The sequence below is a fragment of the Narcine bancroftii genome, chromosome 6 (assembly GCF_036971445.1).
Source record: "Narcine bancroftii isolate sNarBan1 chromosome 6, sNarBan1.hap1, whole genome shotgun sequence".
NCBI classification, from domain to species: Eukaryota; Metazoa; Chordata; class Chondrichthyes; order Torpediniformes; family Narcinidae; genus Narcine; species Narcine bancroftii.
In genome coordinates this window covers 48,407,113-48,431,072 of record NC_091474.1, presented here as the reverse complement: position 1 = coordinate 48,431,072, position 23,960 = coordinate 48,407,113, and the positions used below count along the sequence as shown (strand labels likewise).

At 44.5% G+C, this 23,960-nt stretch overlaps 1 protein-coding gene across 15 annotated transcripts in view; it reads right to left on the bottom strand.

Moving 5' to 3' along the window:
• Positions 1–23,960, bottom strand: part of LOC138736062 (protein CASP-like) — a 525,702-nt gene that overhangs the window by 111,715 nt on the left and 390,027 nt on the right. For 13 of the 15 annotated variants that reach the window (XM_069884929.1, XM_069884921.1, XM_069884920.1 and 10 more), the window contains one exon: positions 6,344–6,646. The exons of the other annotated variants lie outside the window; for them this stretch is intronic. In XM_069884929.1, coding sequence (XP_069741030.1) covers positions 6,344–6,646 — 303 coding nt within the window. The remainder of the gene's footprint in view (positions 1–6,343; positions 6,647–23,960) is intronic. 15 annotated transcript variants of the gene reach the window in all.

Below are 23,960 nucleotides of genomic sequence, written 5' to 3'. Positions count from 1 at the left end.
CATGTTATCTACCTACATTGCCATCTTTGGACAAACACCGAGGACCCTCTGAGGACCTCACCATTCATGGTGTACCTCAATGGTACTCCTGAAATGCATAACAGCACATTTATCTGGATCTAATTGCCATTTTTCAGCCAATTTCACCAACACATTGATATCACCAAATAGCCTAAGAATACTCTCCATATTGTTATGTCTAGTGCAGCGGTTAGCAAAATGCTACTACACCATCAGCAACCGGTGTTCAAATCTGGCGCTATCTGTAAGGAGTTTTGAAGTTCTGCCCATGATTTGAGTGGGTTTCCTCCCATCCCTCAAAGCATACGGGCGTTGTAGGCTAATTGAGGTAATTGGGTGGCATGGGTTCATGGGCCAGAAGGGCCTGTTACCGTGCTTTGTGTCTACATTAAATTCAACACCAATCTTGATGTCATCTGATAACCTATTGAGTTAAGACATCCACATACAATCTCTGCAAGGCCATCAGAGAAGATAGGAGGCAGACCACACCAAGCTTGAGTTACAAGAGAACATGATGGACACGTGGCGACTGTGGTGCCATGGGAACAAAGCAAAGCCCAGCAACAAAGAATGAACATGTCCTATGTTCGCTTCTAACAGGGAGCTAGCAGGGAGGTGAAATCCACACCAACTATGCCAAGTGATGTCTCACCCACAGTCATGGCTGCTGAAGACAAGGTGGGTGAACCCCCCGGACAGTGACCAGCCCAGACAATTCCTGGGATGGGTCCCAAATCCCTAGATCTTGCGCAGATCAACTGACATAGTCACAAACATCTTTAATCTCTCCCTACAACAGCCCACAGCCCCCTCTTGCTTCAAGAAGCCACCGTCACACCAGCACTGATACAATAATGTATCATAATAACCACTGGCCAGTGGCCCTGACTTCCACCAACAGGATGTGCTTTGAGAGGCTGGTCATGGCTCACATCAACTCCAGCCATCCCAGCTGTGCACTTCAATTTATTTCCTATCTAAACAGGTCCACGACAGGTTCTCCCTAGCTCCCCACTCAGCCCTGGAACACCTGGACAGAAGGACACTTCTGTCAGACAACTGTTCACAGACTACCGCTCCGGTTTCAATACTCCAGCACCCAGCAAACACCCCCAAACTGCAGGATCTAGGCCTCAGGGCCCGCCTCTGTAACTGGATTCTTGACTTCCTGTCTAACAGACAGTAATCAGTGAAGTTGGGGAACAATATGTCCTCCACAATCACTCTCAACAATCACTCTCAATCCCTGTACCAAGTCCCCCACTAAACCCATCACTTGAACCGATAAATACTGTTCCAAATGCATCTTCACATTCAATGACCAGACCACAGCTGTGGGTCAGGGATCAAAAAACGATGAGTCAGAACACAGGATGGAGATTGAAAGTCCAACACATGAAGCCAAGATAACAGCCCTCCCTCAACATCAGTGAGACGAAGGAAATCACTGACTTCAGGAGAAAGGGAGAGTCCATACCCCCAAATTATCTGATTCCTTGGATATCCTGTCCATGGCGTCAAATTAGAAAGAGTAGACAGCTTCAAGTTCTGAGGAATAAACATCTACAGTGTCCTGAATGGTCAAGAGCAAAGGTCAGGAAAGCACCAATGTATCAACTTTCTATGAAGAATGAGGGAATTCAGCAGGTCTCCCTTGCCCCTCAACATCATCTACAGGTTCACCATCGAGAGCAGACTGATCCTGGGACAGGAGCTGCTCTACTCAAGAGTGGAAGAAGCTACAGAAGGTGGTGAATGCAGCTCAGAACCTTGTGCAAACCTCTCCTTTCCATCTACACCCACTGCCTAAGAAAGGTGGCCAACGTACTGAAGGACCCATCACACCCTGAACACAATCTCTTCTCCCTCCAGGGAGATGCCTTTGTGTATGAAAACATGCACCAACAGGCTTAAAGCCAGTTTCTTCCCTGAGGTCATCAAGCTCCTGAAAGAACTCCATACCAGAGCTCTCACGCTGACCTTGCTTGGTGTTAATTGATCTTCCTTTTCATTGTAATTCCATATTTTGTAAGATGGATTCATTATGTTTGAGATACTGGTTAGATCCCCTCTCACTGTACTCTGTATCTTGTGACACCGGACTCCTTCACACATCTTACAAACAGCAAGGGTTGCAGAACCAATTCTTGTGGAACTCCACGTCACAGGTCTCCAATCCCAAAATCGACCCTCTTCCATTACCCTCTCTCTCCTGTTGTCAGGCAGATTTTAGGTCCAACTTGCCCTGGCTCCCATCTTTTCGACAGTCTTCCTTGTGGAACTTTCTCAAAGGCCTTACTGGAGTGCATATAAACCATATTAACATCACGACCCTCACTTTGTTACTTTTTCAAGGCCTACGACTAGAGGTGTGTGGGAGGGGTTGGTGCTGGGTCCACTGTCGTTTGTGGTCTATATTAACATTTTGGTGACACTATAGCTGGCACATGGTTAGCATGTTTGTAGATGAAATCAAAAAAGTGGACAGTGAGGAAGGTTACCTGAGAGGACAACAGGATCTACTGTAGATGAGCTGGGAAAGTGGACAAGGAATGGCAAATGGAATTTAGCTTGGGCAAATACAAAGGCTCCGGGGGAGCAAGAGACTTGGGGTACAAGTACATAGTTCCATGAAAGTGGCACACAGGTTGACAGGGTTGAAGGAGGCATTCGGCATGTTTGCCTTGAGGACAGGAGCAAGGGCACCGTGCTACAACTGTACAAGGCTTGATGAGACTGCACTTGGGAGTGCTGTGTGCAGTTCAGATTGCCCAGCCAGAGAAAATACATTCTTAAGCTGAAATAGAGTGCAGAAAAGATTCACGGAAATATTGCTGGGACTGGTAGGCCGGAACAATAAGGAGCGGCTGGATACTCTGAGACTTCTCTCCCTGTAAAGTAATCTTGAACTAGAGAGCATAAGGAGTAAAGTGAATAAAGAAAGATTTAAACTGGACCTGGAAGGTTTCAATGGGAAGCATTTGATGATTTGTGAAAGCCAATGGGAGAACGACTCTTTTCCATATTATAGTTTTGGAATTTAAATCAAAAGTGTTCAATTCGTAGTAGTTGAGGAACTGGGGGCTGCTGGTGACGTTTATTTGAGGTGCGCCACATCAGATAACAGACACTGGAGTGAATGATTGTAATACCCACACTATACATCACAGTCCAAATGTCAGCAATGCCCTTGACAACAAAGAACTCCTGTGCTTTGACAAAATAGCTTATTTTGCAGCCCCAACACTGAGCAGAACGGAGTCCAATAGTTGTTCTGCAGACTTCTGACAAACTGATAAATGGCTCTTAGAACCTATTATGCTGCATGACCGCATCACAGGCCAATCCTCTTGCTTGTGTGTTGCGAACAGTTAGTGATATATTGTAGACCTAAAACATCCAATCACAAAATATACAGTGGTTATTGTTGTATCACCAACAGACGTTCACACTTACACCTCAGCAACTGAACATTCCAACAATACAACTAGAAATAACTGAGTGCGAAAAACCACAAGGCGGCATTACCACAATTGTGAAAGAGCAACAAACTTCAACTTCAGATTATTAACTTTATGCCAGGCGAAAATATATAGGATCCATTGGTACTAAACTAGAAATCTCAGATGCACATAGTTCCAAGTAAACAGATTTAAGATCAATCAATAAACATGGAAACATTTACAGCATGAGAACATGAAATATGCACTGACCAGTTTGAATCAATCATTTGTGTAATAGAGACAATCTTATAAGGCTCGTGTTTTTTCTCAATTCAAGTTCATAGTCATCATAGCTGCCATTTCAACGTGGAACTACATAATATTCCCAGAGAGGTAATGAAAGACAGAAAATGGCGGCACTGCCTGAACCGCTGTAATGTCAGCACTGCTGCTGGTGCCGACCTGTGGGGAGCAGAGATACAGCATTCCTGCATGGTCCAATTGCCCAGTCAACTGCGATCAACTCCGCTCGGGCTTTGAACAGCCCGTTAAAGGAGCCGTCGATAATTTTATTTTAAATCCTGCGACCACGTGGTCTGCACCCAAGATGGCAGCGCCTGTGATTGACAGCAGCCACAAGGGCTTTTGGAAGGACAAACCAGAAGGCTGAGTACAGGGTTAACGGTTGATTACTTAAGAGTATGGATGAACAGAGGGACCTTGGGGTTCCAATCTATTCATCCCTCAAGGTCAGCAAACAGGTTGATAGGACAGTTAAGAAGGCCAATGGAATGCTTGGCTTCATTAATAGGGGGATTGAATTCAGGAGTAGAAAGTTCATGTTACAAATCTCTGGTAAAACCACACAGAGTACTGTGTTCAGTTCTGGTCACCTCATTATAGGAAAGATGAGGCAAGGTTGGCAGAGTTGGGATGCTACTCTTTGGTGCGTAGAAGGATGAGAGGAGACTTGATAGAGGTCTACAGGGCAAAATCTGCAAACACCAGTGGACATATATACAAAGTTAAGGGAGGAAAGTTTAGGGGAGACATCAGGGTTAAGTTTTTTTTTACACAGGGAGCTGTGGGTGCCTGAAATGTCATGCCGGGGATGGTGGTGAAGGTTGAAATACTGGGGGTATTTAAGAGAATCTTAGACTGATACGAGGATGAAAGAAAAAGAGATTTACAGGGTAGAGTGGGTTTAATACATTTTTTAGGTCAGCACAACATTGAGGGCCGAAGGGCCTATAGTGTGCCGTATTGTTCTATATTCTATGAGGGGTTGCAGATTCCAGGGGAGCGGAGGACTGTAGCATGGCACCAGAAAACAGGAGATCATCCCTCGTCTGAGAAGGAGAAGCAGAGGAGAAGACCCATGGGATGGTGACCACAGCAGCGGACCAGTGAGGGGGCTCTGTGGCTGAAGGAATCACACAGGCGGTGGGCTGCTGGTAACTCAAGGCGAGGAACCCATGGAGGCTAGGGGCTGCTGGAGACTGCTGTCAGGGAACTCGTGCCAGGCTGTGGACTGCTAGAGACTGGCTCAAAACTGGCTGAAGGGGTACCAGGTATCGGAATTGGGAAGCAAGGGGATGCCAAAAGTGCTGAAGGGTTCCTGACCAGGTCAGAGGTTCACATCTGGAGCTCGGGTTACCAATGGTTTGGAGTGGACCCTGCATGGCTGTGGAGACTGCAAGAGCGCTGAGGTGAATCTCTGGACTTGGTGACTCTGGGGACACTATCTTTGCTTCTTTCTTTGACTGTAAGAGGTGCTTCAGGGACAGATGATGGTGAATCTGTCTGCATTACAGCAGGCAAAAGCAACTTTGTGTAATTATGACACTTCTGACCTGTGCCTGCTCTTCAGATAGACACAAACAATCACTTGACACTTTACGACCAGTTAGGATTTTTGGGATTGGAGACCTATGATGTGAATTTTTTTCTCTATATTCTGCTCAATAAAGATCCCAGCCAAATTAATTTGCTGGCAATTCATCTCATTGGTGCGTGTCATGTCTTATTGATCTCTCAATGACGAGATTTCAGTGCATTTCATACTGCTTTAGCACATCCAGATATGATTTTTTTTTAAATCACAAAAAAAACAAAAGTTTTTCTTTCAATTCAAAACTACCCTTTCCCTTTAACACAAAAAAATATTCATGGCAATGTGTCTTTCTTTTTACTGTCTGCTTTGAATGCCATTTCAAAATGCAATGGTTTAATAATGAGCAAAGACAAATTGAATTGAGATAATCACTTTCTTGATAATCTTTACCACCTCATGTTCATCTCAGCCTAACAAAGTCCAATTGCCCAGACAGACATATAGCCCACTCCGATGATCACTTGGTTCTGATCCACAACTCTGCTTCTCTTTCCACACATGCCAACTGACCTGGAAAGTGATTCCTGCATTTTTTCTAATGATTTGGTGCTACAATAACCACAACAGCCATCTCCCTGTCTTCTCCCAATCATTCTCTCTTGGGTTTGTTGATGGACATCATGTGAACGATGATTATGATTAATTTGGAGGTGACAGGACAACAGGAAAATATTCAAAACCAAGTACTGGGGACCTGAGCACAGGTTCGCAATTCTGTTGCACATCTGTGTGACTGCAATTGTGTTTACATTTTGTGTGAGAAAGCAGACCCAGTGCTTCGAGTGAAGTGCCAATCTGCAGCATCCCTCCTCTGTGCTAATGGGTACTGAAATTAATTCCCGCAGGTTCTACAAAAATAAGGATAACTATGGTTCCACATTGATATTTTTTCAGGAAAAAGAATGAGTAAAAAAGTTTTCTTTTAATACAGAAAGCACAATGCAGAATTAGTAGTTCCTGTTGAAAATGCAATGTTACATACCTAGGTTGTTGTCTGTTAACACCTCTTTGACTTTCTTTGTGATGGCGTATGTATCAAGTTCAGGAGACATGGCTACCAGCTTCTGTATGCTCAATGCAGACTGCCCAGACACTGGCAGCGACGATAAAATCTGAGCATCATTTGAGGATTGTTCACATGGTTCTGATGGTTTGATGTCCTTACTGCTCTCAGTGGCTATCGAGTGTTGAGATGATAGCTCAGCCATACTCTTCACTGATTCCACAGAGCTGACGGGAGATTCAGGGGCAGGGCTGCAACTGGCAGAGGTCTTTGGAGTAATTTCTATAATAAATGAATACATAATTTTATTACAAAAAATCATTTAGAAACAAAACCAAACCTCATAAAAGATGTCAAAACGTCTTTTTGAAAACGTACGAAGGATTATGATGAAGTGAAAATGTATTTTTTTCCTGAGGAAATGGTGCAGTGGGAAGAGGTGGGAGAGTTTGAAGAGCCAATGTGGAGTGATTCTGGTCTAGTCTGTGACTATCACCAGTTCCACTGGCCCCAACTTCACCCTCCTCCCAATCAGACTCATCTAGTGAGAATTTCATCAGTTCAGGCTCTCAGTATTTGTACAGCACTCTTATTCACCAACATTTCTCGATAATTTAGATAAACAATAAAACAAGAATTTTGTTGGATTTTAGTACATTTCTGTAAATTTACACAACAAATTCTGCTTTATTCAAACATGTCACAATAGCAGCCTCCTAAAATAAATCCCACAACCTGAGTTCAGAGATTAAATCCTGGGATACATTAGTTAATGCGGCATTTTAACACTTCAGCACTGTGTTACAGCGGTACCGTTCACCAGCGATACTGCTCCACCATTTAATACAATCATGGCAGATTACTATTCCACTCACAATCATAAAGACAGCCCACCAGAGGCTATACTTCATGAGGTGTTTGAGGAGATTTGGAATGTCATCGAAGACTCTCCAAAATTTCATGGAAATGTCATGTACCACGGAAGAGCATTCTGACTGGTTGCACCACTGTCTGGTATGGAGGTGCCAAGGCGCAGGACAGGGTTGTTAACTTGGCCTGCAACATCACAGGATTCAGTCCATCGAGGACATCTACAAAAGGCAATGACTTAAGAAATCTGCCTCGATCCTCAAGGATTCTCACCACCCAGGCCATGCCCTCCTCAAGGACTCTCACCACCCAGGCCATGCCCTCTTCAAGGACTCTCACCAACTAGGCCATGCCCTCCTCAAGGACTCTCACCACCCAGGCCATGCCCTCCTCAAGGACTCTCACCACCCAGGCCATGCCCTCCTCAAGGACTCTCACCACCCAGGCCATGCCCTCCTCAAGGACTCTCACCACCCAGGCCATGCCCTCCTCAAGGACTCTCACCACCCAGGCCATGCCCTCCTCAAGGACTCTCACCACCCAGGCCATGCCCTCTTCAAGGACTCTCACCAACTAGGCCATGCCCTCCTCAAGGACTCTCACCACCCAGGCCATGCCCTCCTCAAGGACTCTCACCACCCAGGCCATGCCCTCCTCAAGGACTCTCACCACCCAGGCCATGCCCTCTTCAAGGACGCTCACCACCCAGGCCATGCCCTCCTCAAGGACTCTCACCACCCAGGCCATGCCATCCTCAAGGACTCTCACCACTCAGGCCATGCCATCCTCAAGGACTCTCACCACTCAGGCCATGCCATCCTCAAGGACTCTCACCACTCAGGCCATGCCCTCTACATTTGCGACCATTAGGAAGGAGGTACGGGAGCCTGAAGACGAACATGCAGCAGCACAAGCTCCTTCCCCTCTGCCATCAGATTTCCAAATGGACAATGAACCACAGGCACTACCTCACTTTCTCTTTTTTTTGCACTATTTATTTATTTTGAAATATAATTTATAGCAATATTTGCACTGTCACAAAACCACAAATTTCACGACACATTCATGATAATAAATTCTGATTCTGTTTTCTCTTCAAACCCCTTGATCCCTTCAGCCATAAGGGCCACATCCAACTCCTTTTTGAATATACAGTATCTAATGAACCAGTCTCAATAATCTTTTGTGGCAGGGAAGTTTCACAGATTCACAACTCTCTGAATGATGAAATTTCTCCTCATCTCAGTCTTAAATGAATTCAACCTTATCCTTAGACTGTCACTCCATGTTCGAGACTTCCCCAACATTGGGAACGTTCTAACCTGTCTCATCCTACTAGGATTGTATATGTCTCAATGAGATCCCCTCTCATTCTTCTAATTTGCAATGAGCTTTACCCTATCCAGTCTTTCTTCACCTCTCAGTCCTGCCATCCCAGGAATCAGTCTGGTGAACCTTCATTGCACCCCCTTACTAACAACAATGCCTTTCCTCAAGTTAGGAGACCCAAACTGGACACAATATTCACTAAGGCTCTATACAACTGCATTTAGACTTTCTTGCTTCTACATTAAAAATCTCACAATGAAGGCCAACTTCTTCACCGCCTGCTGGACCTTCATTTCAATCTTTAATGACATGCACCAGGACCCCCATTCTTGTTATGCCTTTCCTTTTCCTCGTTTCTCACTATTTGGCTGATCATCTGCCTTCCTGTTATGGCCACCAAGTGGAGATCCTCATGTGCTTCTACATTAAACAATATTTGTCCATTCTCTTCATTTGTCCAAATCAACCTGCTGCCTCTTGGAATCTTCCTCACAGCTCACACTGCCCCTCAGCTCAGCGCCACATGAAAACTTAGAGATATTACCTTATATATCTTGTAAATAGTTGAGATCCCAGCACTGAACATTGTGGCGCCCAACTCGTAACCACCTGCCAGTGTGAAAAGGACCCAATTATTCCCACATCCTGCCTGCCCAATAAGTTCTCTATCTACATTGGTACATTACCTTCTATACCACATTCTCTCATTTTGCCCACCAATCTCCTGTGCAGGACTTCATTAAAAGCTTTTTTGAAAGTCCAACAACTCAATTCACACCTTCTTACAACATGCCACCACTCTCCCGCTCATTTACCTGACAAAATGCCCAGACCCAAAACGTTGGTATCCCTATGGTGTGAGACCTGCTGAATTTCTTCAGCAAGTTTGTACATTGCACTGATCCCAGTGTCTGCAGATTTTCTTGTTTAATTCCACCCCCCTCTCCCGATTAAAGCCACCTGCTCAGTTTGACCATTACTTCAGCCATTTCCCATTCCCAGATTTTCTTTGCCAACCCCTCAATTATTTTGAATTTTTTTAGACAAACAGTACAGTAACAGGCCATTTCACCCTATGAGCCCGTGCCACCCAATTCTACCTAACTGACCTACAACCCTGGTACATTTCAAACAGTGGGAGGAAACCGGAGCTCCTGGAGAAAACTCACTCAGACAGGGGGAGAATGTACAAACTCCTTACAGACAGCGCAGGATTCAAACCCATGCCCTGACTGTTGCACTAACCGCAGTGTTTATGATAACTTGTTACACAATGTTTAACCACCTCTGAAGAGCTAGACTGGCACAAGCCCTGGACTCTTCCTACTTCTCTCTGAGGAACATCATCAGACATGGGGTTAAGTTCTATGCCTGCACTGGCAGCACTCAGCTCTATAAAACATCTCCTCAAACTTCCACCAGGTCTGTCTCCCACACCTTTCCTCTTACATCCATTAGTTGACATGCAGAAACACTACCACTGGGATCAGATTTTTGCCGGACTTGACAGCAACTCCATGTGGAAGTGTGTGGATTTTTCTGCAGGATAGTTGGCATGTTTGTTGGGACTCTACACTCATGCAAATGACCCAAACCTTCCAGGTTAAGGTCGGTGGGTGATTCCTCAAGTGCTTTCCCACCAAAGTCTTGTGGATCCCCACAGAGAAGCAAAAATCCACACTGCAAAGGAGGGTAGGACTGAGGTAGGTCACAACTGAAATCATTCAAATAATTACAAACATTACAAACAACTAAAATGCTTTTAAATTTTTTTCAAAAGAAGAATTAATAATGTTTATTTCATTTTTAGTTGTATTTGAAGTTTCCGAATGTCAGAGACTGAAAATCTTTGAGCTTTGACACAGTCCAGCTGGGGAGGGGGAGGGGGGGGGCAGCCTTGCCATCTGGAAAAGGCTTCCTCAGCAGTTTTGTGGGTATAGCTCATCCAGTTCACTCACAAACTCCACAAATCCCACCACTGGCATGGCCCATCCACCAGATGTTATACATACTTGCCAGTGACCTGCCCTTCCAAACTTTCCTCCTGAAATCTTCACATCAAGTTTGTGAATAACATCAGCTCCTGGTCCAACAACAGACCTCTAATTTACTTGGTGACTCCCTCTAGTTGTATAACATTCCAAGAACTTAAGAGTTTCTAATTTAACATTCGAGATTTCCATCAATTCATCTCTCAGTTCTAAGATCTGGAAGTCCCTCTGTAAACCTCTCAACCTCCCCTGTCACTCTTTAAACCCTCTTTCGGAACTAATTCGCTTTCCTTTATCGTAGAATTTTAGTTTGGATTATGGCACAGGAAGCCTTCATCATGGCTCTGACAACTCTCTACCACAGCAACCTACCGCTTCAATGGCTGCACATGAAAATGTTTTTAGCACCTTACATTTGTCCCAATTCTTTCAAGGCCAATGGGACCTACCTCTGCAGACAGTGCATTCCAGACCTTAACCACATGCTGCGTGATAAATGATTACCAATATCCACTCTGTTCACTGTCACCATCACTTTATATTTCAATTAAATCCACCATCTACCTCCTCTTTTGCCAATAAACTAGCCCCAGCCCTTCTAACCTATCCTTGAAACTGCAGTCTCCTTCAGCCATGAAATCCCTCGGAATTATAGTGGAAGAGCAATGTATAAATGTAAGATCGCTTGTTTTTTTTAAAATATGTACCGTTGCTGTTGAACTGCTTTTTGTAATTACAGCTTCAAGCCACTGACTTCGCAAATACAGTTTCCCTCTCTCCCCCCATCCACGGAGAAGGCACATGGGCAAATACTTGTAGGGAACCTGAGAGAACAGGTATTTAAAACCTTCAGCTCCTGCACCTTTTTCCAAGTTATTCTAAGATTCAAGACACAGCTCCAAAGAAATATCTGAGTTGTATTTGGCAGCATTTAGTTTCCTCTCAGATGCCATGGAAAGAAGAGATTAGCAAACCCTTTGCCCAAATTATTAGCAAAATGACAAACCAGATTAAATTTAACAGTGAGAAGTTAAAGGAGTTTCATGAATAAATTTTTCCCAGATTGAAGACAATCCATTATCAATTTTAATTTGGGGCAAGGTAAACTGAACATTTTAAACAAAAGTTTGCTTTAGCATTTACTGGAATACAATGAGTAACCATTACATTGCAACAACACAATAAACATAATACAAAATTTCCACATCCATTATTTATCTTAAAATGTCCAAATGCAAATGCACATCAGTATTTTGGTCAGAGCTATTTCTTTCATCATAGCCAGCAGAGAATTAGCAGCTAAATTTACTCCTAATTCTCCAGTGCAGGAGAACAGTTTAGCATATCATCCTTCTTCCTGACAGTGTCGTGTCAAAGCTAGCAGAAACTCCAGCTTGCTTCTGGAGAGAGGTCTCTGTCCTTTAATCTGCCCCAAGGTTAAAGACAGTACTGGAAGTTCAGAGCTTCACTCTAACCCATGGTTTCTGCAGCTGACATCCATTATAAATCCATCTCAATCGTATCTCTTCAATGACCACTTCAATTATTAGATCAATTTTAACAAGTGGATTTTTGATCAAAGGGTTTTCTACCCTGATTGTTTCTCTTTCCACAGATGCTGCATGACCTGCTGAATTTCCAGCATTATGTTTTTATTTCAAACCTCGAGCATCTGCAGTCTTTTGATTTCACAATTATTTTTTGTCATTCATCAAAAACAAAATCATGTTAAAAACAGGGACTATTTGGGTTAAATAGAATTGGCTTAAATCAATATTATTGGGAATTCAGATAAAACCTTAGCTCATTTATTTAATGACTCTATTCCATATTCTGTATCTGCTTCTTAAAATTTGTTTCTTGTATTCACATTTTTCCTTTGGCTAGACATTGCCATAGTACTCATGCCAGGGCACAAGCACATCCCCCTTGTGCCTGGTGTGTCAACAGATCTTTCCCAGCGCACAAGTGTGCCCCCTTGTACCTGGTGTGCTGAGAGGCTATGTCAGGGCACAAGCATATCCCCTTTGTGCCTTGTGTGCCAAGCATTCACCAGTAGATGTGGGTTAGACACTAAATATCCAGTCCAGTTCCAATGTGGGTGCCAAACAAGGTTTCAACATCTCTTCTTTGTTAAATCATAATGTACCACTCAATGAAACACAATTGTCATGTTTTCCTTTTTTAATACAGTAACAGTCCAAAAATCTGGATGCCAGAATTCCAGACCACCCAAGAATCTGGACGTCTTGAAAACTCAAGACTTTTGTGTGCATGCGTGCATGCAAGCGTAAGAACCACAGATGCACAGCGGCAACAAGCAACCATGCCAAAATCACGGAAATCTAAGAATTTTTTTTGTACTTTATATTTTATATGGAAAAAATGTTTTGTTAAAAAAAACTATCAAAATTTACCTGTTTATTCTCCTTAAATTTGAATTTTAAAAGTACTGCCTGAGTATCCAGAAAATTTGAAAATCCACACTGACCTAATCAGGAGCAAGTTGGATTTTAGAACTTTTACTGTAAAGACATTGGGTTTGCGAGCCATGCATCACCAGATTCAAGAAGGTTCTTTCCCACTGTTATCAGCTTCCTGAATGAACCTCAGAGTTGTAAAAAGGTGTTCTAAGAGGGAGGCTAGTGTAGAAATGGCCAGGGCCCTGGCAGATATATTTAAAATTCCTTAGCCATAGGTGAGGTGCAGACGATTGGATGGTAGTTCATTCTGTGCCGCTGTTTGAAAAAGGCTTCAAAAATAACCCAGGAAATTATAGACTGGTGAGGTCGATGAGAGTTGTAGATAGGCTATTGGAAGGTGTTCTAAGAGATTGGATATACAAGTATTTGGAAATGGAAAGATAGAGGACTGAGAAACTTTTAAAGATTTGGAAAAAACAACTAAGAAGGTGATTAGGAAAGAAAAGATGAATTATGAAAGGAGGTTAGCAAGTCATATCAAAGAGGATACCTAACACCTTTTAAATATATAAAGAGTAAAAGAGTTATGAAAGTAGGCAAAGGACCAATAGAAAATGACGCTGGAGAAATTGTAATGGGAGACAAGAAGATGGCAGAGGAAATTAATGAACATTGTGGATCAGTCTTCACTGTGGAAGACATTAGTAGCATATCAGACTCTCATGACTCTCACGGAAGATTAGCGAGTGCGATCAGGATCATGAGAGAGAAGTCACTTGGGAAGCTAAAAGGTCAAAGGGTATATAAGATTTCTGGACTGGATAGAATGCACATTCAGGTTATGAAGAAGGTAGCTGTAGAGGTTGTGGAATCAATGGAATCTGGAACAGTTCTGGAGAACTGGAGCATCTGATGTTTAAGAAGGGAGCAGATGCTCAAGTTCCAATTTGAATGTAAATTTTCAAACACTGTGTGGACCTGTTTTGAATTACTTTTATAATCTTTGATTTGTTATGAAGGTAAAAATGTTGACTAATGAGGTAATTTATCACTCTGATAAGAATACTGTCTTTTTTTTGGCCAAACAGCTCCTTTCTTGGTATGGGTTTAGATTTTCCTTTTTTATAATAAAATATATCAATACAATATAATCTGTTTGATTAAAATGTGGGATACCTTGGATGAAATGATATGATTTAAGTGTAATATAATCTTTTTGAATTTTAACATGTACTCTGTATTTTTGGATGTGAAATTTCAATGTGAATACAAATATTGAAAAAGGGAGCGAGGCAGCTCGAAGGAAATTATAGACTGATTAGCTTGACATCAGTGGTTGAGAAGCTATTGGAGTCCATTGTCAAGGATGAGGTTACGGAATACCTGGAGGTGCATGAAAAGATGGTTTCCTGAAAGGAAAATCATGCCTGACAAACCTATTACATTTTTTTTTGACGAGGTCACAAGTAGGATAGACACAGAAGATGCAGTGGATGTTGTGTATTTGGACTTTCAAAGGTCCTTCAACAAGGTGCCACATATAAGGCTGCTAAACAAGATGAGAGCCCATGAAATGACAAGAAGGATACTCACATGGCTAGAGCATTGGCTGGCCAGCAGGAATCCAAGAGTAGGAATAAAGGGATCCTATTCTGGTTGGCTACCAGTTACCAGTGCTGTTCCACAGGGGTTGATGTTGGAGGCGCTTCTCTTTACGTTGTATATGAATGATTAGACTCTGAAATGGATAACCTTCATCACAGTTCAAGCATTGTTCTGCTTTTTTACAATTTTTAAGCCTATTCTTTCCCACAATCTCATGGTTAAGGCAGTTGATTTTCATCTCAAGTTTTGAAACCAACCACGATTGATAGGGTTTGTGTCTAAATTTGCAAATGATACCAAAATAGGTGGTAGGGGAGGTGGTGCTGAGCATAGTGAACAGCTTCAGAGAGACTTGGATAGATTAGGAGAATGGGCAAAGAGGTGGCAGTTGAAATATAATATTGGAAAGTGTACAGTCATGCACTTCGGTAGAAGAAATAGATGGGCAGGCTATTATTTAGATAAGGATAAAATTCAAACTTCTGAGATCCAAAGGGACTTGAAAGTCCTTGTACAGGATACCCTAAAGGGTGATTTCCAGGTTGAATCAGTGGTGAAGGTGGCGAATGCAATGTTGGCATTCATTTCTAGAGGGATAGCATATAAGATCAAGGATGTAATGTTGAGGTTCTATAAAACACTGGTGAGACCTTACTTGGAGTACTGTGCAGTTTTGGGTGCCGTATTTGAGAAAAGACATGTTGGTATTGGAGAGGGTTCAGAGAAGATTTACTAAAGAGATGCCTGGAATGAAATGGTTAGCATAGAAGGAATAATTGTCGGCTGTTGAACTGTTCTCGTTGGAGTGCAGAAGGATGAGAGGGGGACCTAATAGAGGCATTTCAAATGCTGAAAGGCCTGGACAGAGTAGAAGTTGCAAGGATGTTTCCCATGGCAAGGGAGTATAGGACAAGAGCGCCTAATTTCAGAATAAAAGGATGTCAATTTAAAACAGAATTGCAGAAAAATTTCTTTAGTCAGAGGGTCATGAGTCTGTGAAACTTGTTGACCCTGGCAGCTGTGGAAGTGAGGTCACTGGGTGCATTTAAGGCAGAGATTTACATTTGATCAGTCAGGACGTCAAGGGGTATGGGGAGAAAGCCGGGGATTGGGGCTGAATGGGTGGATGGAGCAGCTCATGATTAGACTCGATGAGTCAATGGGCTCCTATCTTGTGATCTTTTGAAGTATTTGCAAAGAAGTGATTTGCAATACATTAGTGATCCCTGATTAGTTTACCAAAGAGATTCAAGAGCCTGATAGCCATTGGAAATAAACTCTTCTTGAATCTAGAAGATCTGGTCTTCAGGTTTCTCTACCTTCTACCCTAAGGTGGCAGTGAGAAAAGATTGTGACCAGGGTGATGGATATCCTTTATGATGTTGGCTACCTTCTTAAGACAGCACCTCATATTGATTGGAGTTGGAGCCTGTGATGGACCTCACTATTCAGCCCACGAATCCACATTTACATCCAATTACTCTACATCCCCGGTACATTTCGAATGGTGGGAGGAAACCGGAGCCCCCAGTGAAAACCCATGCAGACACGGGGAGAACGTACAAACTCCCTACAAACAGCGCGGGATTCAAATCCCGGTCCCGATTGCTGATGCAATAAAAGCGTTGTGCTAACCGCTACGCCAACCATGCACCCAATCCCTACGCCAACTGTGCCGGCTTCTGCAATCTTCAGTGTTCCTGGACATTTGAATTACCAAACCAGTCAGTTTACGGAACAAACGGATAAAGTAAGTGAAAGAGGTGGATACATTTATTAATGTTTAAACATCAGGTACAATGATAGTAATGTTTATAGGGATATAGGCCAAAAGCAGGGCAACTTAGCATAGATGAGTTTGGCTGAAGGGCCTGTTTACATGTTCTATGACTCTATGATATTATCTGTGATGTTGTATGAACTCTATAAGTCCCATGAATCCCTTCCATTTCCTCAGTTAATGGAGATCAGAGCTAAAAACAGTATAAGATTTCTGTAGACAACTGAAGGTACTGCTCTCTATCTTCCTGGAAACAGTCCAAAATCTCTCTGCACTGAGAATGGGTGGGAACCAATGTTCACACTTCAACATCAGGCATCCCATAGTTGTGAAGTCATGGCTCAACTCTCTTGGCCATGGAACAAGAGGTTCTTACATGGTGGATCTGCAGGGAACTTATCAAGGTTTCAACCAGGGCTCCCAACTAAATAGTTCCAGAGTTTTCTCCTTTGTCAGTGCATCTGGTGTGAAACCAGATCCACTGCCAACTAAATCTTTAGATAATTTCAGTTGCTCATGACAGCCTTCATCACAGTTTAAACTTTTAAAATTTATAATTAAAAAAAAAATTTAGACATATGGCATGGTAACAGGCTATTCGGCCCATCAGTCCATGCTGCCCAAATTTGACAATCCATTAACTTACATTCCCAGTATGTTTTGAAAGGTGGGAGGAAACTGGACTCCCTGGGATAACTGTATATATTTAATATTTTAAAAAATTTATTGCACTGTTTAATTCAATGAAGTATACTAATGCAATTATTATTTTGGTATTTTTGTTTACAAAGTACATGTTCGACGGCAGCAAGCAGGAATTTCGGTGCACAGGCACATTTATTGCCCAATCTGTATGACAATAAAGTTATTATCATTGGATTAGTGTGGACTGGAAGACGTCACAAAATTGTACAGAAAGTCAAGTCGTCAGGTTTATTGTCTTGTGATTGTACAACATCCTCTGATCCTCGGTGCAAAACATGCACAAACACAACCAGACATAACACACATACAGACAAATAACAGATGCATCTATATAAATAAATATTGTTTTGTGAAAACGAAAGTCTTGGATTTTTAGTGTAAGCAGTTCCTTTAGTCGTTCAGCATTCTTGCTGCCCGTGGGAAGAAACTGTTCCTCAGCCTGGTGGTGCTGGCTCTGATCCTCCTGGATCTCTTCCCCAATGAGAACAGCTGAAAGATGCCTTGTGCAGGGTGGAAGGGGTCCTCAAATGATTTTGCACACCCTCTTCAGACAATGATCCTGGTAGATTATGTTGATGAAGGGTGGTGGGGGGGGGGAGAAGGGAGAGTCCAGTGATCCTCTCTGCAACTCTTAAGGATCTGTGGATTGATTTCCAATCTATTTCTCTGCAGCAATCACACCACATTGTGATGCAGGTGGCCAGGACGCTCTCGATAAGAGTTTCTATAATGGTGGGGGGTAGCCTTGCCCACTTCAGTCTCCTCAGGAAGTGCAGTCGCTGTTCTACCTTCATGACAAAGGAGGAGATGTTGAGTGTCCAGGATAGGTCTCTAGTTAAATGAATTCCAAGGAACCTGGTGCTCTCCACTCTCTCTACTGTTTTATGCTGTTGATGTATAGTGGAGGGTGGTCATTCCTGGTCCTCCTGAAATCCACAATCATCTCCTTCATCTTGTCCACATTGAGACTCAGGTTGTTACTCTTGTGCCATCTCAAGAGATTTTCCATCTCTTCTCTGTAGAGCGACTCATTGTTGTTGCTGATGAGGCCAACAACTATTGTATCATCTGCTAACAAAGACACTGTTGGAGCTGAATCTGGCGGTGCAGTCATGGGTCAGTAGCGTGAACAGGAGTGGGCTGAACACACAGCCCTGAGGTGTGCCAGTGCTCAGTGTGACAGTTCTCAATGTTCTGCTACTGACTCAGACAGACTGTGGTCTCTCTGTTAGGAAGTCCAGGATCCAGTTAGAGAGGGGTGTTGAGTCCCAGCTTCTCCACCAGCCTCTGGAGAAGGATCGTATTAAACACTGAGCTGAAGTCAATGAACAGGAGGAGCCTGGCATATGAGGCATCATTCTCCAGGTGGGCCAGGACGGAGGGAAGCGACAAGGCTATAGCATTGTTTATGGAATGGTTTCTTTTATGGGCAAATTTAAATGGATCCAGCATCTCTGGAAGGTGTGCTTTGATGTGTTCCATCACTAGACACTCAAAGCATTTTGTAATGGTGGAGGTTAGAGGCACAGAGCAGTAGTCATTGAGACCTGTTATTGTTACCCTCTTGGGTTCCGGGATGATGGTGACTGTTTTGTACTCTGAGGGAATGATGGACTGCTGCAGTGAGGTGTTGAAGATGTCCGTGAAACCCTCCATCAATTCGCCTGCATAGTCCTTTTGTACCCGACCAGGTATGTTATCTGGTCCCTTGTGTGAGTTCACCTTGGATAGGGTTTTCCTCACCTCGGCTGTGACTATGTGAGGGGAAATGGAGCTTTGATTGGCAATATCCTGTTCTTCTCATCAAACCGTGCACAGAAGGTGTTCAGTTTGTTGGAAGGGAGGCACTATTGTCCTTAATACACAAGGTTGACTTGTTATCTGTTGTAGTCTTGATCCCTTGCCACATGCGCCTTGCATTGCTGATGTCGTGCGGTTGTCTGTGGATCTTCTGTGCATACCCTTGCTTTGCCTTCCAGATTGCAAGGGAGAGTTCAGCCCTGGCCTGTCTCCTGTCCTGAAGGCAGCATCACAAGCTCTGAGAAAGGCCCGGACCTCTACATCTGGTTAGGCTTGGTTGTGAAGCATTTGATCTCTGTAACATCCTCAATCCATTTGTGATGTAGTCAGACACTAAGCTCATTTACATGACCATTGTAGGTGGCCCCCTCCCTGAAACAGCTCCAGTCTGTGATCTCAAAGCAGTCTTGCAGCACTGGCTGACAATCCAGAAGGCAAATGCTACTCTCTGAAGTTCTCTAAAATGCTACCCAATGTTAAACCACATGGCCTTCAATTCTAGATTCTGATGCTGGGTTCACTGAACTACATTATGGCAGTGGTAAAAATGTAATATTGAGCTGATGTGGCTGTGGGTCAGGGAAGGAAATTCTAATTCATGGAACTGGAGACAAACATCTGGCAGAGTGCATGAATAGAAACACGACATGAGATCAATGTCCTCACTTGTGTTTTATAAAGAATGAAAGACTGCCAGGTGAGGTACTACAGAGCATCTGACACCATTAACATGTGATAGTTATTTTGTTCCAGAAGAAACTTCACAATTGCAGGAAACAATACACAATGTGTTGGGCATAATAGATTTTAAACATTCATGAGGCAACCTGTCTTCAGTAAGTACAATACAATATGCATTTAAAAGTCGCATGTAAGATTTTTCAAAATATTCAATTTACATAAAATTCATGGCAATGTTGAGTGATAACTCATTATTAAAAAAAAATTCTAAAATGAAAATACTTAATTCAGGCCAAGAACAGCAGCGAGTAAAAGCAATTTATCATCTCTTTGCTCTGCTGATTACATTATCAGTACATTTTTCTCCTGCATTCTTCATACAATCGAACAATTATTTGCATATTAATCAGGCATCCAACCATAAAGGAGTGCACGCCAGCCAAATTTTGTGCTACCTCTGGAGGAACATTCAGTAATTATCAAGTATCAGTGTTATGATGTGGTAATTGATTACAACATCTTTCTCGCTCCCTAGGGGGCCCTAAGCTACCCTTTTCCTGCGATAGCAGTCCTTCTCTGCACTCTCTGTACATCTGTACTTCTCTCTTCTGCAAACACACCAGACTGAGCTCCAAAAACCCAGCCTTAACATTCAGTGCAACAGAAATATCAATGTCAAACAAAGAGACAAATATACCACAGCTCACAGCAAGTATATAGGACACATATGATATTTTTAAAGTGCTAATTGGAACGTGCAAGATTAGTCATTAATTATTTACTTGTGGAAAGAAGTGATGGTATGAGTTGATTCAGTTCACGCTCCTGGAAGTAAAAAGATCAGCACAGAATCATAGAACGTTACAATACTGAAAGAGGTCCCTTCGGCCCTTCTAGTCTGTGCCAAACTATTTTTCTGCCTAGTCCCACTGTCCATAGCCATCCATACCTCTCCAATCCTTATACCTGTCTAAATTCTTCTTAAATGTTAAAAAATTGAGCCTGCATTCAATTCAGCTGCCAGCTTGTTTCACACATCCACCACCCATGTCCTCTGGTTTGTATCTCACCTACCCTCAGTGGCCCCGGCCCCGGTCCGGGCGAAGGGTAGGCGGCAGCGGCCCCAATCCAGGCAAGAGCAAGGGGGAGACGGCGGCCCCGGCCTCGGTCGAGTGAGGCAGGGGAGGCCCCGATCCGGGCAGAGAGGTGGAGGCGGCGGCCCCAGTCCAGGCACAGGGTGAGCTGCGGCGGCCTCAGCCCCGGTCCGGGCAGTATGGACCGACCTAGGAGGGGAGGCAGGCCCCTCCAGCCTGGGTAAGAAACCTGCATAGGAGAAGGCCACTCCGATATAAAACCTACGACCCAAGGACCTCGCTGCCACGTCCCAGCTTGCTCGGCCACGGCACACGAACCATGGGTGTAAAGGGTGGGGCCAGTACTGCGCGCACTGCACTCCACCTAAAAGCTCCTTTGCGCAGGCCCGAGGACAGGTCCACGTCCTCCCCCTCAAAAGATGCTCACAAACTCAAGCTAGCATGCTGGAACATCAGAACCATGCTAGACAAGGCTGACAGCCACCGACCTGAACGTCGGTCTGCCCTCATTGCACATGAACTCCTCAGACTTGACATCGACATAGCCGCTCTCAGTGAAGTCCGCCTGGCAGATGTAGGCAACCTCCAAGAACGCGGCGCGGGCTACACACTCTACTGGTCTGGCAAGCCTTCGGATGAACGACGCCTATCTGGTGTAGGCTTCATGGTCAAGAGCTTCATTGCCTCCAAACTCGAAAACCTTCCGACAGGCCTCTCGGACCGAATCATGTCCATGCAACTCCCCCTTCAAAACAAGCGTCGCATCACCCTCATCAGTGTCTATGCTCCAACCCTCCAGGCGGAACTAGCAGAAAAGGACAAGTTCTACACCGACCTGCGCAACCTCATCCAACGCACCCCTACAGCCGACAAGGTTGTCATCCTGGGCGACTTCAACGCTCGTGTCGGCAAAGACTCAGAAACCTCGCCAGGAATCCTGGGCAAGCATGGCGTCGGCAAGTGCAACGACAATGGGCACCTCCTGTTGGAGCTCTGCGCAGAACAGCGGCTTGTCATTACAAACACCCTTTTTCAGCAGAGGGACAGCCTTAAGACTACCTGGATGCATCCCCGATCCAAACACTGGCACCTCCTGGACTACATCCTGGTGCGAGAAAGTGACAAACGAGATGTGCTCCACACCAGGGTTATGCCCAGCGCGGAATGCCACACTGACCACCGGCTGGTTCACTGCAAGCTCAACCTTCACTTCAAGCCAAAGCCCAGGAACAGTAAAGCCCCCAGAAAGAGGTTCAATGTTGGAAACCTGCAGTCAGACGAAGCGAGAGGAAACTTCCAGGCAAACCTCAAAGCAAAGCTCGACGATGCAACCCGCCTCACGGACCCGTCCCCTGAAACCCTCTGGGATCAGTTGAAGACTACCATACTGCAATCCACTGAAGAGGTACTGGGCTTCTCCTCCAGGAAAAACAAGGACTGGTTTGACGAAAACAGCCAGGAAATCCAGGAGCTGCTGGCAAAGATGCGAGCTGCCCACCAGGCTCACCTTCCAAAGCCGTCCTGTCCAGAGAAGAAACAAGCCTTCCGTCGGCATTCAGCCATCTTCAGCGCAAACTCCGGGAGATCCAAAATGAGTGGTGGACTAGCCTCGCCAAACAAACCCAGCTCAGCGCGGACATTGGCGACTTCAGGGTTTCTACGAGGCTCTAAAGGCTATGTACGGCCCCTCACCCCAAGTCCAAATCCCGCTGCGCAGCTCAGACGGCAAAGTCCACCTCAGCGACAAGATCTCCATCTGAAGTGTCAGAACACTTCCAATCTCTTTTCAGTGCCAACCGCTCAGTCCAAGATTCCGCCCTGCTCCAGCTCCCTCAACAGCCCCTAAGGCTAGAGCTGGATGAGGTCCTCACCCTGGATGAGACATATAAGGCAATCGAACAACTGAAAAGTGGCAAAGCAGCAGGTATGGATGGAATCCCCCCAGAGGTCTGGAAGGCTGGTGGCAAAACTCTGCATGCCAAACTGCATGAGTTTTTCAAGCTTTGTTGGGACCAAGGAAAACTGCCTCAGGATCTTCGTGATGCCACCATCATCACCCTGTACAAAAACAAAGGCGAGAAATCAGACTGCTCAAACTACAGGGGAATCACGCTGCTCTCCATTGCAGGCAAAATCTTCGCTAGGATTCTACTAAATAGAATAATACCTAGTGTCGCCGAGAATATTCTCCCAGAATCACAGTGCGGCTTTCGCGCAAACAGAGGAACTACTGACATGGTCTTTGCCCTCAGACAGCTCCAAGAAAAGTGCAGAGAACAAAACAAAGGACTCTACATCACCTTTGTTGACCTCACCAAAGCCTTCGACACTGTGAGCAGGAAAGGGCTTTGGCAAATACTAGAGCGCATCGGATGTCCCCCAAAGTTCCTCAACATGATTATCCAACTGCACGAAAACCAACAAGGTCGGGTCAGATACAGCAATGAGCTCTCTGAACCCTTCTCCATTAACAATGGCGTGAAGCAAGTCTGTGTTCTCGCACCAACCCTCTTTTCAATCTTCTTCAGCATGATGCTGAACCAAGCCATGAAAGACCCCAACAATGAAGACGCTGTTTACATCCGGTACCGCACGGATGGCAGTCTCTTCAATCTGAGGCGCCTGCAAGCTCACACCAAGACACAAGAGAAACTTGTCCGTGAACTACTCTTTGCAGACGATGCTGCTTTAGTTGCCCATTCAGAGCCAGCTCTTCAGCGCTTGACGTCCTGCTTTGCGGAAACTGCCAAAATGTTTGGCCTGGAAGTCAGCCTGAAGAAAACTGAGGTCCTCCATCAGCCAGCTCCCCACCATGACTACCAGCCCCCACACATCTCCATCGAGCACACAAAACTCAAAACGGTCAACCAGTTTACCTATCTCGGCTGCACCATTTCATCAGATGCAAGGATCGACAATGAGATAGACAACAGACTCGCCAAGGCAAATAGAGCCTTTGGAAGACTACACAAAAGAGTCTGGAAAAACAACCAACTGAAAAACCTCACAAAGATAAGCGTATACAGAGCCGTTGTCATACCCACACTCCTGTTCGGCTCCGAATCATGGGTCCTCTACCGGCATTACCTACGGCTCCTAGAACGCTTCCACCAGCGTTGTCTCCGCTCCATCCTCAACATCCATTGGAGCGCTTTCATCCCTAACGTCGAAGTACTCGAGATGGCAGAGGTCGACAGCATCGAGTCCACGCTGCTGAAGACCCAACTGCGTTGGGTGGGTCACGTCTCCAGAATGGAGGACCATCGCCTTCCCAAGATCGTGTTATATGGCGAGCTCTCCACTGGCCACCGTGACAGA